Here is an 18,166-nt window from a genome sequence, read left to right on the forward strand (position 1 = left end):
CTACTGTAAATATATCAGAAGTTAATTTTTAATTAGTAATATGCATTGCTAAGAATTCATTTGGACAACTTGCTTCAGCTGGGACCGATCAGCCCGTGGTGATTGCGTGCAGGTGGATCTCCTTCGTTGCCAGGGCGACGCTGATAGGTGCCCGGGACACGGCTCACCCCCCCCCCCCCTAAGCGTCGTCCTGGTTCGTCTGGCGAGGGGGGAGGTGGGGGCTGGGGGAGGAACAACACCTGACAGACCTGCGAAAGCTGTTCACAGGCGGGAGAGTCCATCCGCATTGGCATTGGCGGTTCCAGCTCGATGTCGCACGTCAAAGTGGAAGTCCTGGAGTGCTAGGAACGCGTCACCCGGGCATTGGTATCTTTAGCCCGGGCCATCCATTGCAAAGGGGCGTGATCGGTGACAAGGGTGAATTTCCGTCCCAGTAGGTAGTATTTCAGCTCCAGGACTGCCCACTTGACGGCCAGCACCTCCTTCTCCACCGCCGTGTACCGTTGTTCCGTTGTGGACAGCTTCCAGCTGATGTAGACCACCGGGTGTTCCTCACCGTCTTGTACTTGGGATAGTATGGCTCCCAACCCGGTGTCGGATGCGTCCGTCTACATTAAGAAGGGAAAGTTAAAGTTGGGAGTGCACAATACTGGCTCAGACGTGAGCGCCGCTTTTATCCTTTTGAACGCTTCTTCTTCCTGGGTTCCCCACCTCACCTTCTCCGGCTGTCCCTTCTTAGTGAGGTCTGTCAGGGCTGTCGCTAAGGAGGAGAAGTTAGGTATAAAGCATCTGTAGTAACCAGCCAACCCCAAAAAGGCCCGTACCTGTTTCTTGGAGGTGGGCTGAGAGAATGGCTGCCACTTTTCCCTCTTGTGGACGGATCAGGCCCCAGCCCACCCGGAAACCGAGGTATTTTGCTTCAGGTAGGGCAAGGTGGCATTTCTTGGGGTTGGCGGTGAGCCCCACCCGCCACAGTTCGAGAAGCATCCTCCGGAGCTGCTCCAGGTGGTCCTCCCAGGTCTCCGAGTGGACGACGGCATCATCGATGTAGGCTGCTGCATAAGCCTGATGGGGTCTCAGCACGATGTCCATCATCTGTTGGAAGGTGGCCAGAGCCCCGTGCAGCCCCGAAGGCGGTCTTCGGTTTGGTGGAATCTGTTAATGGCACCTGCCAGTAGCCTTTGGTGAGGTCGAGCGTGGATATGAACCGGGCTCTCCCCAGCCGCTCCAGCAGCTTGTCGACACGGGGCATCGGGTATCCATCGAACTCAGAGACCACGTTTAGGCGGCGGAAGTCGTTACAGAACTGGAGGGTGCCGTCCGGTTTTGGGACCATGACTATGGGACTGGACCAGGGACTGCGGGAGGGCTCGATGATCCCTAACTTCAGCATCTCCCGAACCTCCCCTTCGACTGCGTGTCGCCGGGCCTCCAGGAATCGGTAGGGCCAGAGGTGTCAAGGGGGACAAGAGACACAACATTAGCTGGCTGTCGTCTGGAGATCTTTCTCACCCGTGTATTCTCGGGTGCAGCTTTTGTAGTCCTCTCCTCGTTTGCTTCAGTTGGAACCGATCAGCCCGTGGTGATTGCGTGCAGGTGGATCTCCTTCGTTGCCAGGGCGACGCTGATAGGTGCCCGGGACACGGCTCACAATATATTTAATTATACTATAGTATATAATATTTTGCCTTTAAAACTATTTTCTAAAACTAAAACTCAGAAATAAATTAAAGCTAAATAGGGTTATCAGTAAAAATAGATAAGTAAACAATAGCAACAAAGGCACATAACAAAACCAGACAAGAATCTTATAGCACGATATGAGTAATTTTATTTCACAGTAATGATAATATATCACAATATAGCAATTTTTTGCTTTAAATAAGGTCTTTATGATATCAAAATATTTAATACCATAGAAATTTCATAATTCTTGTCACTATCACAAAAAAACTAATACTAGCTTTAAAAAAATCTCTTTTTGTGTTGTTTGATTATCATTAATGACTGGGGACAGAATTAGACCACTGTCCCTTAAAAGCTTTCCAGATCCAATATACTGTTACATATGTGTTTTCTTTCTCAATTGTTTGCTTTTACTTTAGACCTAAATGTTTTTATGAGGATTCTTGCAAAGACGGGCAGGTAACATTGCAGTTTAATAAATGACAGGGCCCCAGACTGTGACCACTTTTTTCAGTCGGTGTGACCAAATTTTGTGAGCAGTCTTACTGGTGCAACCACCGCTTTGTCCAACTCATAAGAGCTGCCATTTATATTTTATTTTTTTTGCATTTGAGAAACAACAAATGGCAAAAAACTAGGCTAATTGTTTGAGCTCTGCAGTTCATCAGCTCCGACCTACAGCCTACTTGAGTGTAGCGAAAGCAAACTGGTCCAAGCTCAGAAATGATTTACTCGGTAACCAATGTTGATTTCATGACACTGTCGCTGCACAGTGAGAAGCGTTTGAATACTGCACAGATCAAACTTATTGGCTTTATTAGTCAGTCATTTCTTCTTTTTGCTTTATATTTTGAAATTTCAAAATCACTATTCTAAAATATCAAAACATCAAGAAAACAAATCTTGCACAAATCTTTAATTTTAGGTGGGCTCAGCCCCCAGTGAGGGTATAATAATAATAATAATAATAATAATAATAATAATAATAATAGCCTAATAATAAAAAAATATATATCTAAATAGTTTGATTAATAGAGGTTGTATACTGCAGTATTCCACTGTATTGCATAGATAGGTATAACATTTGAGTACTGAATAAGATAAATTCAAGTTGTCATGATCTCACATACAGTACACAACCTGTTTACTGTACAAACAAAATGTTATTGTTTACATTTCTAGAACAATAAAATATCTTGGTTGGGTGACTTAGGCTTACAACATAACATGTTATCTACTAGCATGTACTGCATGCTCATATAAAGTTTTATAAAGTGTAAACCAGCATATCACCCACCCACCCACACACACACACACACACACTATATAATTGTTTATAAATAATACTAAAATAACTGAAACACTGACGTGCAATATTTGGTGCATCAACAAAACATTTCACAGACCACATTTTATGGAGTTTAAAGAAAAATTATACTCAACTTAACAATAATAAAACTGACTAATTAGGAATCCAAATTGAAACAAATCCAAAGTTATATTTTAAAACCTGACCTTTAAAAAAGAATGTGACCAGGTTTGACCAGGTTGTTAAAAAGCTACTGAAGCCCACCTGCAGGGAAGATAAATTAAACTCTCTTCTTACTTTTGTTTTGGACCTACATGTTCTTTTGAAGAGCAAATGCTCTCTGATTAAAGCGATGCATGAACTTTTGCATCTACAAAGGAAGGGCGGCCCATTTTACCACTGTGTCTTTCTCCCATTATTCATCACTGCCTTTTCCCCTGTAGAAAACCACACTTTATCAAGAAAACAAGTGTGGTTGTCCTCTGTCTGACAGTTGCATGAGGTGAGATGTAAGGAGCGAGAGAGAGAGCTGTAGTGGAAGAATATTAAGCTGTTGGTGGTTTCACCACGTGAAAGAAACAGGGCAACATCAGCATGTACTGTATTGTATGTCATGATAGCATGACCTCCACACAGTCACATACAGCTGTCAGGAGAGCAGGAGGCAGATGGAAGAGGGAGGTATAATGAAGAGGAGGACTTTGAGTGAGATGAGTGAACTGCTCTAGACACATGCATCACGTCCCATAGACAGGAATCAGCACGAATCGAAATCACGCATCTCTGATGTGTGGTACCTTTACACTTATGCAAGCAAATGTGGACACAGTCTGGAAAGAAACATCTTGTGGGCTGTTTTGTGAGAGTATTGTATTTGTGGCTGTGTAATCATGAAATTGTGAGAGATTTACTAACTACAGCAATACGAGTGCTTCTATCTATCTATCTATCTATCTATCTATCTATCTATCTATCTATCTATCTATCTATCTATCTATCTATCTATCTATCTATCTGTAACATTATTCTACTACACAGAATGTGTCAGCCTGTTGGCTACCTAATTATATTTTGTTAATAAAGCTTTCAAAATCATACATAATCCTGCTCAGGACATCCTAGCATTGTGGTGGTAAGGTTTTGCTCTTTGTAAATGGTGTGCTTCAGTCAGATCCCTATCTCGCTGCAGGAAATGTATAGTAGATCAAATAACTTTCTAGAGTTTGAATTCATGTTCACAGTATAGGCTATCAATTTAGTAAAGAGTGGAATGTGACAGTGCTGTAGATTCCTCTCTCATGTAGTGAACAAACTGGTTCAGACCCACGTCAGTGATAGCATTATTAAGCAAAGGAATATTGCACCTCTGTTTTATAAAAAGAAAAAACCTTTAAAGGGCTCTGTGTCATTCTAAGAAAATAAAAATTTAAGCATATTAAATTAGACTGCCACCGAGGCGCTGTGAGAGATCACAGAAGTGTCACAATACAATTATAATCACAGAAAATTAAATTGTGTGAAACAGGTTTTGTGTCTGAATGCCCACGGAGGGCTTGTTTTCGGCGCTCAGATAGAAAGAAGTCTTAAACAAGACCGCAGAATCAGAAAGGAACTTTATTATGACACAGGATCATTTTCCTTCCCGATTATTCTAATCAAGATTCTAAAAATCAGCATTTCATTAAAAAAAAAACATCCACGAAGCAAAAGCGAATGTTCAGTCATTAGTCTCCCATAGCCAAGCATTTGACTACTGGCCAAATCCAGTTCATTTTGCAGTTTGAACCACTAATATAGAAAGAGGCCACGTGACTGACATCTAAAGTGACCAAACACAGTATGTTATTTAAGGACACCTAAATCTGCAATCAGAAACTAAAAGTTAAATACAGTATATGTGTGTGCTAAATCTGATCTCATTTAGTTGCTGCTAAGTGCCTCAAACAACACTCTTGAGGGAGCAATACGATAAGAATGAATTGTGCTTGCTGATAATGTTGTTTATTTGCACACATTGTCTGCATTATTTTAGAACCAGATAAACTAAAGGATTTATGAAAAACAAATAACTGTGCCTACAAATTTGGTGCTGAACACAGTTTGCAAAGAATTTTATAGCTTGCAGGCTGATTCCTAATGCTGCTGTTGGTTGTGAAGGATGCAACAGACACCTCATATGCACTGTCAAAACTGTACTTGACTAAACTGTGTCTGGATTATATATACACTATAATATATTTATTTTTCTAAATAGCTTTTTATATTAATATTTTGAATTAGATGTTTATATTTTCAGCGTTCATTTTAATATGTTTGTAAAATAATTATATGTGCTTTTGTCATTTTTATTATTTTTTCATCTTTATAAATATTAGTATTTGTGATTAATTTTTAATTTCCATTGTAGTTTTTGTTTAGCAGTTATTTTAGTGCTTCTACTTAAACTTCTTCCAGTCATATATCAAGTTTTTCATCTAAAATGTATTATTTAATTTCAGCTTTATTTTAATTAACAAAATGTTTAAATAGTTTTGGTTTTAGTTAGGAATAATAAATGTGTTCTGGAATTTTAATCTTAGGTAAATATCAATTTGAATATCCATTTTTCATTCATACATTATAATGCTGTAATGTAATACTAATGCTTTGTTATCATTTTAAATTGTAAAATCCTATTATTTAGACAGAATACTATAGAATATAATATAGGCTATATCATGAAAATAGTTAGCAATTATCGAGATTTTAATATCAGAGCCAATTTTGATAGGAAAAAGTGTTATTAAAACGACAGGAGAATAAAAAAGTAATAGCCTGATGTAATAAGCATAGTCAAATGCTATACCAGCACATATATATACCCAGGATGGAAAAACCAAGGATAACTCAAAACATGTGTGAAGTTCATGTATTTATTTATTTGTTTATTTATTTAATTAATTAAGCCCTATATAAAGTAAACTACAAAAACAGAACCTCAATAAAAACCATACAACACAATATACGGTCTTCACGGCTCCCACTGCGTTACTGAAACACACGTGGAGATTGCCCACCGCTCACCACACCGACTTCCAGCTAATCAGGAACCTTGGTCCCACAGCTGCCTCCACAGAGTCCCTTGACCGACGGTACCAGGAGAAAACTAAGATCAACACCCAGCAGATCATGCTACAAACCACACAGTAAACCACACAGTAATCCACACAGAAATTAACACAGAAATTCACTCAGTCTGCCACGAGCTGCCCAGGGAAAAACAACAACTCCCCAAGAGCACTTCACTGGCTCAATTTATACACCCTTACTAATTGCCACTGATCCGCTTCAGCTGTGGGATTCTCACCTCGTCAACCTCAAGATATGGGACACCTGCTGAATAGAGACAGAAAACACCAACAACACACACACACAGACCTCACGGGTCATAACATAGCCAATAAAAACTCATCCATGACTCCCATCATGCATTGCGGCATGAATAAATTATTAACTTAATTGTCGTTGTAACTTTTTATTCTAACTATATTTTATTTTTGCAGTTTTAATGTGAATTATTAGTATCTAGTTTTGTGATGTTCAGAGTAGATCTGTTTATCTGAATATGCTGTTTGTCACCGCTGTTGAGATTCATACGCTGATTCTTGTAATCTGTGTGTGCCTAAAATAAAGACTCCTTAATAAAAAAAAATATTCAGAATCACTTGCAAGAGATGCCTACAAAATGTATAGAAAATACAGACTCTTTCATTGAGGAATCAAAGCTGTTACAATCAATAGTGGAAGTTTTACTTAGAGAAAAGACTGTAAATGAGTTCAGTAAATCTGGTCAAACAATGATTACATTAAAACATAATCATCACCACCCGATGACTTTTGCTCTTGGCTTGCCAAGTTAATTTCCAAATTAAAAAGTCACATGTCAAGATCCCAACTAAAGCAAACACTGACCTCTATAATAGTGACACACAAATTGTGATTTTCTTGTTTGGTGATTTTGCTTGTTAACATCAGGTGTCTTCAATAATGGTCAATCATAACTCAATTAACTTCTTAATTATCTCATTAACTTCAACTTTGCTTCAGTGTAACTTTAACACTCTTTTAGAGTGGGACCATATATGCTCCGAGCAGTGTTAATTTAACACTCTGGCTTTTACTGTGAAGAATCAAGATTAGACCACAGTTGAATTTCACAAGTGCAACACTATGAATTATTGATTCTGCACATCAGAATCGCCCTCACTCACAGATGGCAAAAGAGTGCTGCTGAATTCTCATGACTCTTCACTTTTCAATTATATAGCAAGGATTTGGTTTGATGGGTGGTTTCTTTGAATATCATATTCATTCTTGAGGAATATTGAGCCTAGTTTTCCTTTGTGATAAATGGTAAATGCCAATTCTTCCTTTGACTCATGGGCTTTGTAAGAAAACCTCAATGTGCATGAACAATGGGTTGTGAAATATATTTTCAAGCATCAGTCAACATCTGTTGCTTCACTACCTGAAATAGTATAAAACTGCAAACTTCAACATAGTGAGCTGCATCTACAACATTTTAAAGTGTCATACATGTGTTCCTGATGCAATATTTTCCTAAAGTTTTGCAGCATATATTAGAAAGCACTTTAGCTGATTCTAAGACATTACATGTATTGTTCATGGATAAAGCAATTCCATAATAAATTGCAATTAGATCAGTGAAAAAAGTCCATAGAAATGTTATAGGTTTGCCGTATTTGAAGATATTCACACATTTATATATAGGCTTTGCATTACATTTACATGAATACAACACATACAAAACAGTATATTATAGATATGTTTAAATGAGCCACGATCAAAAAAATTACAATATAGCTGATATACGGATATTCGAGAGAGTATCTTCTTCTGTCAAAGCTACCGATCGGGCCACTGTTGCTTCCTCACAAATGTTTTTGTGCATGTTTTGAAGCCTTGCCAATTAAAAAATTTAAGCAATTTTAAAGCATTAGAAGATGCAAAAGACAACATTCAGTACTCACGCTCTGTGTTCTGTGGCCACAGCTGCATCTCATCTCAGACAATGCTCAAACACTGAATTGAGTTCTTTCTCATGTCTTGCTTTAAGGGACAAATACACATGGCAAATTTAAACACTTAAGTGATTTTAAAGCATTCAAATGAAAGGAGAAGCAAATAACTCCATTCAGTGTGTTCTGTCCTTAATGTTAATGTAAACAAAAATGCTCTTGACTGAATAACTTAATTTATACAGTGAAGAATATGAAGTTATTTTACATTTGATTATTGATTTCTGTACCTGAACACCTACGAACCTAAAACCTAAATCAGTGTTCTTTGTTCTTTATATTTATTTGTGTTTTTATTACATTTGTTCTTATTTACAGCCTTTTTCACTTCAATAATGTCTTCAATAATGTTTGAACTTTATATTGGTTAGGCTAGACGTTTTTGCTGTGATAATTAAATTGGAATCAATAATTTTAATCTTAATTTATATATATATATATATATATATATATATATATATATATATATATATATAAGCTTATTTAATGTAACATGGGTAAAAAACAATGATAACAACTTTTTTTCAAAATGAAAATGTTGGCAAGGCAAGTAAAAATTTGGAAGCACAATAATAATGTTATTATTGTTGTTGGCCCTATAATTAAATAGTGTTGTCAAAGGACCCAATACCTCGGTACTAAGTCTATACTAAACAAATGAAAATGCTACAGTACCAGATTTTTTTAAAGTACTGGTGGACGTGGTGGTACCGAGTACCCAGTCAACCCAGTTCTTGATGAGCTATCTGAAAGGTGCGCAGATGCGCTCTATTCATAAAAGCACTGGAGGAAACACACCAAACTAACAAAACACTTTATAGACAGACACCCAGATCAAATGATAGAGTTCAAGCAGGCAAGTGTCATAGTGTTTCCCATACATTGGGAAATATCAAAACTGACCGCCACGAACAGATTTTACAAAAGGTGTTGAATTCGTTGAATAAACATGAGTACTGCATGAGTCAAAGTCAAAAACCCAGTGGGGGTGTTTTGAAATCACTGTATTTCTGAAGGAAACCGACTGTCTTCAGAAAATGATGGATGTCATTTTCATTTCATCTTGCCTGTTGTTACGAAGAGAGAGTCAGAGACGTTCAGATCCAAATTGCAGCATTTATTAAACAGAATGGTCAGAGAGGCAGAGATCAGGAATGGTGTCAGGTGTATCAGGGATAACCAGAATCTTAACCAGAAACAAGCAGAGATTGGTACAGAGAATCAGAGTCAGAATACACAGTCCAAAGGTCAAACACGGGAATAACAAACACTAGGAAAAAGCTCTGAAATGTCAGACAGGCTAAACAAGACTTCGCAATGTGGTGGCGTGAGTGTGCTGCTTATATGTGTGTGCGTGTATCAGCTGAAATGAGGTGCAGGTGTGAGTGCAGATGCAGGTGTGTGTGTGCAATCAGTACCAGGAATGAGGCAAGATGGGAAATGGAGTTCTGAATGAGTCCTGAGTCCGGAGTGGAGTGCCTGAAGATCTGAAGATCATGGGCACTCCAACTAATGATCGTGACACCTGCAACAAATGGTTACCATTGTGTCATATCAGTCAGCAAAGCAGTTCTGGGCCTTTTTTTTAACAACTAACTTAGTTGTTATTCTTGGCTTTAAAATTCAAAAGCCCTTTAAAATTAAATATGTACACAGATTGGATTAAACAAAAGTATAGTCATTTTTTTTAATTAGCTTGTTTTTGTGTTTTGCTTTGGTACCGAAAACCGTAACAACACTAAATTAAACAGTAAAAAATAACAGTTTTTGAACAGTGGAGTATATATATATATTATGGCTGGGCATTAATTGATGAACGCTGACAATTATTTTATCGGGCATTAACCCAGTTTTTTATTATAACAAAAGTCTGTTGCTCATTGGCTCTGAATACACATACATACAAACCATGGGTCACAGTAGGGGTGGGATGTTGATCAGTACTGGCTTGGGATGGGTGTCATCATGCGTCTCAACCAATGAGAGCATTTGGGGTGGGCCTAAGACTGCGCTCACGACTTCATAAGTGTGAAATAGGAAGTTTTTGCACAGTGGAGCGCATCATTTTGTTAACTTTTATGGTTTATTATTCTAATTCGTTTGGGATGCAGCAACACCCAGGGACATCTCACAATATAGTATAATATAAGGGAAGTCGTGGCCTAATGGTTAGAGAGTCGGACTCCCAATCGAAAGGTTGTGAGTTTGAGTCCCGGGCCGGCAGGAATTGTGGGTGGGGGGAGTGCATGTACAGTTCTCTCTCCTCCTTCAATACCATGACTTAGGTGCCCTTGAGCAAGGCATCGAACCCCCAACTGCTCCCCGGGCGCTGCAGCATAAATGGCTGCCCACTGCTCCGGGTGTGTGCTCACAGTGTGTGTGTGTGTGTTCACTGCTCTGTGTGTGTGCACTTTGGATGGGTTAAATGCAGAGCACAAATTCTGAGTATGGGTCACCATACTTGGCTGAATGTCATGTCACTTTCACTTTCACTTATATTGCTTTACAGATCTATAATTTTTTCAACCTAGAAATATTCACGCATTCATACTGCACAATTCAGAAGTTCAGCACTAACTGCTACTACTGTACAGTATGTAAAAGGAATACTGCTGTAAAAAAAGACCTTATTTGCTAAACAAGTGTTTGCAAACCAAATTTTATTTCACTTTTGTTTATATAGAAGTTCTTTTAAATGAAAGAAGTGCACAATACACTACTTTTATAATTTCAAGTAAAAGTACACAACATAGTTTATAGTTGTGGCATGAACTCTGCTATTCTTTTAAATAATGATTTATATAATAATAATAATAAATGTCTACTTTAAAAAATGTTTCTTTCAAAGAATACAATCAATATTTTTATAGTTGTCATCCTTAGTGTGATTAAAGTGACCGTTGCACATTTGAACTTTGTGTAAGTACATCATAAATAGAACGAGGCATCAGTTTACTGTCTGGGATTTGTCGTGTTGTGCCGCGCTGCTGGTCAGTCAACTGTTCTAATAGACTGACCAACTAACCAGTGGCCAAAACCCCTTAAAAAAACAACAAATCAGATTTGTCTGACTAGGTAAGAGCAACAGGATTTTAATAGATTTTTATTTCAGCACTGATAGCTCTGTAATATCTTTGTTTCCATCTGTATACACATTATGTATTGCCTTATTTGTGTAATTTTTCACATGCTGTTGCAATGACAGAAAAATCACAAACAAACAACGTTGACTTGACTTAAAAATAGTCAAAATAAAAGGTTTTTTTTTTTTTTTTTTTTACAGGAGTTTTGTGAGTCTCATTATACTTTCTTTGTGTGTGTGTGTGTGTGTGTGTGTGTGTGTTTGACCAGATGAAGTCTGCCGGAGTTGGTGATGAAGGACTCTTTACGGAGAGCTACTGTAACATCTGCAATGCTCAGCTGATCTCCGAGTCCCAGCGTGTGGCACACTATGAGGTGAGTGCGTAGACACACACACACAAACACACAAAAACACAGAGCGAGAGAGAGAGCAGTGACAAACATTACAGTAAAAGCAGGACTCATCAATTGATCATTAGGGATGTAATAATCATTTGTAACCTAAATGCTTCTCTCATGTATCTTTCAGTCGCTGCTTTTAAAGTTGTAATGAAGTGCACCTTTCCTCAGACCCACAACCCTTTCATAAGTAACCCAATGATTGACCATTAAATAATCATCCTCCTGCATTATTTACGTCTCTCACGTACAGTTGAGACCGTGGAGTACGCATTCACTAGATTAATGAGTGCGCTAATGAGGACAAACTCCCGTGCACAAAATCAGTGTAGATGAGGGAACATGTCTGTTCAACAGGATCGCTTGGCCAGATTGGTTTACAAAGAGAAGTGAGCTATATTCAGTGCTGCAGTAACACTTTAGCTCTTCTGTCATTGATCCCTGCGATCTCTCGTCTTGAGAAAACACTCTCAGATGTAACAACGTGAGGCTGATGTCCTGAATTACACTTAAACAAGGCTGAATTTACTTGTATTTATTTAAATATAATTACATACTGTCCCTCAGATGGCTTAAAAGAGTTATTTTTTGCCAGTTAGAGGAACTGTCTTTTCAACCAGCTGTTGCCAAGCAGATTGAAAATGACTAATCGAAGTAAAATGACATTAAAATTTTTTTCAAAATAACCAATTCATGTTTTACACAACACTTTACATGAAATTAAGGAAAGAAAAAAAAGTGCTTATATAACAGCACATAAAAAAACTATACTGTATTAATCTACACACTTTTTAATAAGACATTTTAATGTAAAAAGGTAGATAGTAAAAAATTTAGATATTCATGAACAAGTATTATTATCATTACTGCTAATATTAAAATCAAGACACTCAAAACAATGTTTAATAAAAAAATGTTTTACATTTATCAAATATTTTATTTTTTCCTTTTGCTTTCTAAAAATAATATTTCTACATTATTAATATTTATATTAATAATATTGTATTATAATAATTAATACTTCTACTAGTACTACTATTAATAATATTAGAAATATATGAGAAACTTAGGGAATATATGCCGCAGAGGGAATTTTTTGAAGGTTCTGTTTCACTGAACTGAATTATTCAATGAAATGGACAACTCGAAAATCTGTAATGATCTCAGCAGAGATGGGAATCATAATAAATTTTCTGATTCACAAAAAAAACAAAACAAAAAAAAACATTCAGATCCAGAAATAGCGTTATTGCCAACAAATTTGTTCTGGTGAAAGAAGCTTACAGTACACAGAGACAACAACAACAACATCAACACACAGATGATAAGAAAAAAACATGTATGTGAAATACACACACACACATATTAATATATATATATATATATATATATATATATATATATATATATATATATATATATATATATATATTTATATATATATGTGTGTGTCCATTATATATATATAAACTGAAGTAGACAAAATTTGTATTTACACCTGTGGTATATAGATGAAAAATGAAATAGAATAGGATATACAATGAAATGAAATAAGTTTAAGGATTATATTAAGTAAATAAACGTAGTATTGCACATCTTTTATTGAACAGCAGGGGAGAACATTTGCAAGGGAAAGAAAGTTTTCTTGTGTCTGGCTGTCCTGTAGTGACGGCCAGATGGTAAAAGTTAAAAAAGGAGATGGCTTGGATGTGAGGAATCCAGAGCTATTTTCTGAGCCCTTTTCCTCACTCTGGATATATACAGTTATTGAAGGGTGGGCAGGCGAGCACCAATAATCCTTTCAGCAGTCCGAACAGTCCTCCAGGAACACAGAGCTGGGTTAGTTTGGTCTGGAGGAGTGCTGGGATGATTGTATTGAAAGCCAAACTGAAGTCCACAGACAGGATCCTCACATAAGTCCCTGGTTTATCTAGATGTTGTAGGATATCCACGGACCTGTTTGCTCAATAAGCAAACTGCAGGGGTCCTTTAAGGGTCCAGTGATGTCCTTTAGGTAGTCCAACACCAGTCTCTCAAAAAAACAAAACAAAAAAAACAACAAAAATGATTCATTTAGGAATAAGTTCAACAATGTGAAACTGCCCTATTGTGATGCTTTTAAGGAAACTTAAAGACAAGATTGTAAATGAAAATAATCACAATATTCACATTGTTGATTTTTTTTTTTTTTTTTTGGAAATGCTGTTAATAAAAAAAAATATCTGATCCATCATCCCTATAAACTATACACCTGACATGAGAAACAATGGAAAAAATATTTCCCCAGTATCCAAAAAAGACTGCTGTGTACTCTAAGAAACTCCAAGATGATAAACTTGTTACTGTGACCAGTTCATTTCAGGACCTGGATCAACTGGCCATTTCCCTGGAGAGGTGAACAGAAGGAAAGGGAGAGAATGAGAGAAAAACAGAGAGACAGATAGAGACATTCTTTGTGATAACATGAGTCCGTCGCAGCACAGTACGCATAAGAGCCCTTCCCCAGGGACTGAACCACACCAAACTCTCTCCCACTGTCAGAGCAACTTTAATGGACTTTCGGATATCTAGGAGCTTTTTCCTCTTTCAATTTCTCATGCTACATGTGAGCATGTGCACGCATGGCTTATAATCTAATGGATAGCTAATGGACATATACTAAAAGCTCAGGTTTAATGTCTTATCTCAGTCTAGAGAAAAACCTTATTACCTGTCAGCTGCCCTGCACCATCTGGATTGGACACTTCTGTCTTCTCCATATCACTCTGTATTGTGTGTCCTGTCCATTTCTCCATTCTGCTTTCACTTGTTTATTTCAGTTTCCCTGCCTGTCTTAAAACATTTTTTTATATCAACAAAAAGATAGAAAATTAATAAACAATACAGAAGATGATATTATGATTTTATTTGGTCCCTCAGAGTCTACTGACACATCTAAAATTAAATTGGGCACACTATCCCCCTATCTGAGGCTTCAAGTAAAAAACTTAGGTATAATCTGCGATAGTGCACTGAAATTTGATAAACAGATAAATCAAGTAGTCAAAATGAGTTTTTTCCAGTTAAGATTAATCGCTAAAATTAAACCCTTTGTAACATGGAAGGACCTGGAAAAGATAGTTCATGTATTTATTTTCTCAAGATTTGACTATGGTAATGCATTGTATTATGGTATTCAACACAAAAGTTTAAACAGACTGCAACTAGTCCAAAATGCGGCCGCAATGTTACTGACAGGCACTAGGAAAACTGAGCATATTACCCCTGTATTAAGAGAACTACATTGGTTGCCTGTTTTCTATAGGATTAATTTTAAGATACTTTTATTTGTTTTTAAGGCCCTACATGGTAATGCTCCGATATATAGAGCTGATCTAATCCAGGTGAATAAACCAAAGAGAGCACTGCGCTCCGAGTCATTAAACCTCTTGGTAGTCCCGCGGACGTATAGGAAAATGAGAGGAGATCGCTCTTTTGCAGCCACTGCTCCCAAGCTGTGGAACAGTTTACCTCCTTATATCAGAGAATGCTCCTCTCTTACAGAGTTTAAACGACAACTGAAAGCTTACTTTTTCACTTTGGCATTTGATCATTCATGAGTGCTGTGCTAGTGGTGTAATAGGTAATTATTAATGCCGCTTGGATTATAAGGTTGTCTATGGCAATGTTTAGACTTTAAATGTGTTTTTATGATTGTTGGCTTACTCTTTGTACAGCACTGTGGTCAACTTCTGTTGTATTATTGTGTGCTTTATAAATAAATTGAACATTGAACATTGAACATATAATGATATAATGATATATATTAATATTAAAACTTTTAATACTCAAGACCACACTGCCAAAAGCACTAAAAGTTGGTGTAAATGACCATGGTTTTGATGTGCTTAACTGGCCAGCAAACTCAACATACCTGAACACCAGAGAGAATCAAGAGGAAGATGAGAAACAAGAGCCCAGACAATGCAGATGAGCTGAAGGCCACTGTCAAAGAAACTTGGGCTTCCATACCACCTCAGCAGTGCCACAAACTGATCACCTCCATGCCACGCCGAATTGAGGCAGTAATTAAAGCAAAAGTATTGAGTTTCTGTTGCCAAATGTACATACTGTACAGTCATACTGCTCTGCAGGAATGGCACTGCAAAATTCCAAATCATTCAAATACCCCAAAACGCAGTATTTTTAATAGCTGTATCATTTGCTTTGTGTCCTCTTAAACTCTCAAATCAAATCTCTCCCAGACCAAGTGTTGCCCCTCTCTCCCCCTCACTCTCTGGTCTTTAGCTCATTCTGAGTGTATCAGTAGGGCCTTTTGCACCGCTTTAGTTCCAGAACTAAATGTACAGTAGGGCTGGGCGATATATATGAAAAAAATATATATCTCCATATTGTCAATTTTTTTTACGATATTCGATATATATCTCGATATGTTTGCATTTTAAAAAAAACTGTCTACTGTCTCTGGTTTAAGAGAAGCTCTGTGGCATGAAACTGTTCCCATTGCCACTAAAAACCCTCTTAGATAGGAAGCTATTTGCTGAAGCACATAGGTATCTCTTTTATATATACCGTATATTATGAAAACTGGTAAAACAAATGAAACATATTATAAAAATTAAATTCCTATTAGTCATTACACATTGCAATAGCCTGTTTCTCTATTAACACAACAGCGATTGAGTTAGTTTATTTATACAGAGACCACAATCGCAAACAATACAGTCGAGATCTCATGACAGAACACAGACCGGCTGAATGATGCCTTCATTCTGATCGCTAAACTCCAGCTTGTTTGTTTTTCAGATAATCTGCAGCGGCGCTTCATAAGGAGCGAGCGTTTGGTTGCCATGATTGCCAGATTGCTTAAAATAAGATAGAAGAAAATGCCTAGAAGAAAATGTATCTATGAAAATGTATCTAACAGCGAAGCTCTGATTCGAGGATATCTGGCAACCACACTCATGAGAGTTCACGTATTAGAGTAGTGTAGTGCAGTCCGCAATAACATGTTCCCTTTTTTGGACATTTGGGGCGTTCTTTTGGGAAAGTATGCTTGAATTTGAAATATTTGATATATAGATATTTTCAAATTTTACATCGTCTTCAAAATAATTCTGATATTATCACTAATATTCGATATATCGCCCAGCCCTAATGTGCAGTACTAAAGTACTGGGACGATTTTGTGCAAACTATTTCCTGGTACCATTTAAAGGGTTGCATTCACACTGACAGTGTGTACTAGGACGTGACGGAATATGGTCGACAGCGATGTCATTTGTGCGAGGTGTTCAACAACGTTAACAAAGAAGAACATCGTTAACAACTGGAGGATGGAGGAGCTGTGTTTTTGTTCTCACGGGTTTAACAGAAATGGACATGGAATGTCGACGTATACGTAAAGCGATTGAAAGAACAGAAAGGCGACAACTGGCAGTGCTACTGTACATTTGCCTGCACTTAAGCGTCAGTCCATTTAACGCGGTTCATCATACTTGCAAAATAAGTTGTCACATTGTTTACAGTATGTTTACACTGCTTTTTGATTCATGGCAGGTGAAGGTGTTTTTGAACGCGTCTGGTCAATCAATGTCTACTTAAGTCACGGGTAGTACCAGTTGCGCTGGTAAGACCCTGCTCTGGAATAGGAGCTAATCTGGTTCTTAAAAAGTGGGTAGTTCCACAATTAGTTCTGCTACTATGAAAAGGTTCCCACTGTGCGAAAGGCCCTAATAGCCAGTTTCATCTGCTCTCAGCACGGAGCTCTTCACTGGACCAATGTAATCCAGTCTGACTGCTTCACAGACAACATCTAACTGAACTCACCCTGAGCCCAGCTGTGCCTTCACTGTCCTCCAAGTCAAACAGAGTCTTTAACTCACTCACACAGTACAGTATATAGCTACTGTGGGACAGATAAAATGAGTCCACCAGTAGAAATTGTTACAAATCACTCGGGAGGCTGAGGAGTAACAGACAGAAGGGTTTTTTAATAGACACAAGCAGAGGAGCAGGTAGTGATGGGTAGAGTGACGAATGGATCCGTGACAGCTGGGTGAAGACGTCAGAGGAGGGAAGTGAACCACACACACGCACACTGGGGATCTTGATCTTCGGAGAATCGCTGGAGAGAGGTAAGTAGAGGAAGAGTTAGTCCTTTGAGTTAGCATACAGGTAAGACCTTGTCGCGAACGAGACCGGACACTGATTGAGTGCGTGTGTGTGGTATTTATGGTGCCGAGGTGATTGGGTAATGATGAGGGTCAGGTGGAAGTGCTCAGTACTCAGGTGAGGGCGTGCGTTGTGAATGAGTGGAGGTGGAACCTGGCGTGTTTGTAACAGTACCCCGCTCCCCACAGCCCGCTCCTGAGGGCCGAGGACCCCGACGACGTGGTGGACGTCCTCTTCCCCTGGGAGCTGGTCGGTGAGGATGATTGGAGTGGAAGGTGTCGAGTAAGTTAGGATCCAGGATATCGTTGCGTGGGACCCAGGAACGTTCCTTTGGACCGTATCCTTCCCAGTCCACTAGACATTCCAGTTGTCCACCACGCCGCCGGGAGTCCAGGAGGAGTGGGGGGGGGCCTCGGTTTCACCAGGTTCTGTGGAGGGA

General features: G+C 38.2%; 1 protein-coding gene across 3 annotated transcripts in view; it reads left to right on the forward strand.

Annotated features, from left to right (window-relative positions):
- The window catches only part of LOC132110474 (zinc finger matrin-type protein 4-like), a 110,090-nt gene that overhangs the window by 14,332 nt on the left and 77,592 nt on the right, over nucleotides 1-18,166 (forward strand). For 2 of the 3 annotated variants that reach the window (XM_059517103.1, XM_059517105.1), the window contains exon 2: nucleotides 11,425-11,529. In XM_059517103.1, coding sequence (XP_059373086.1) covers nucleotides 11,425-11,529 — 105 coding nt within the window. Of the gene's footprint in view, nucleotides 1-11,042; nucleotides 11,149-11,424; nucleotides 11,530-18,166 lie in introns of those variants that run through there. The other variant, XM_059517104.1, reaches the window with a different exon arrangement.

This window comes from Carassius carassius, chromosome 30, assembly GCF_963082965.1.
Source record: "Carassius carassius chromosome 30, fCarCar2.1, whole genome shotgun sequence".
Classification (NCBI taxonomy): domain Eukaryota; kingdom Metazoa; phylum Chordata; class Actinopteri; order Cypriniformes; family Cyprinidae; genus Carassius; species Carassius carassius.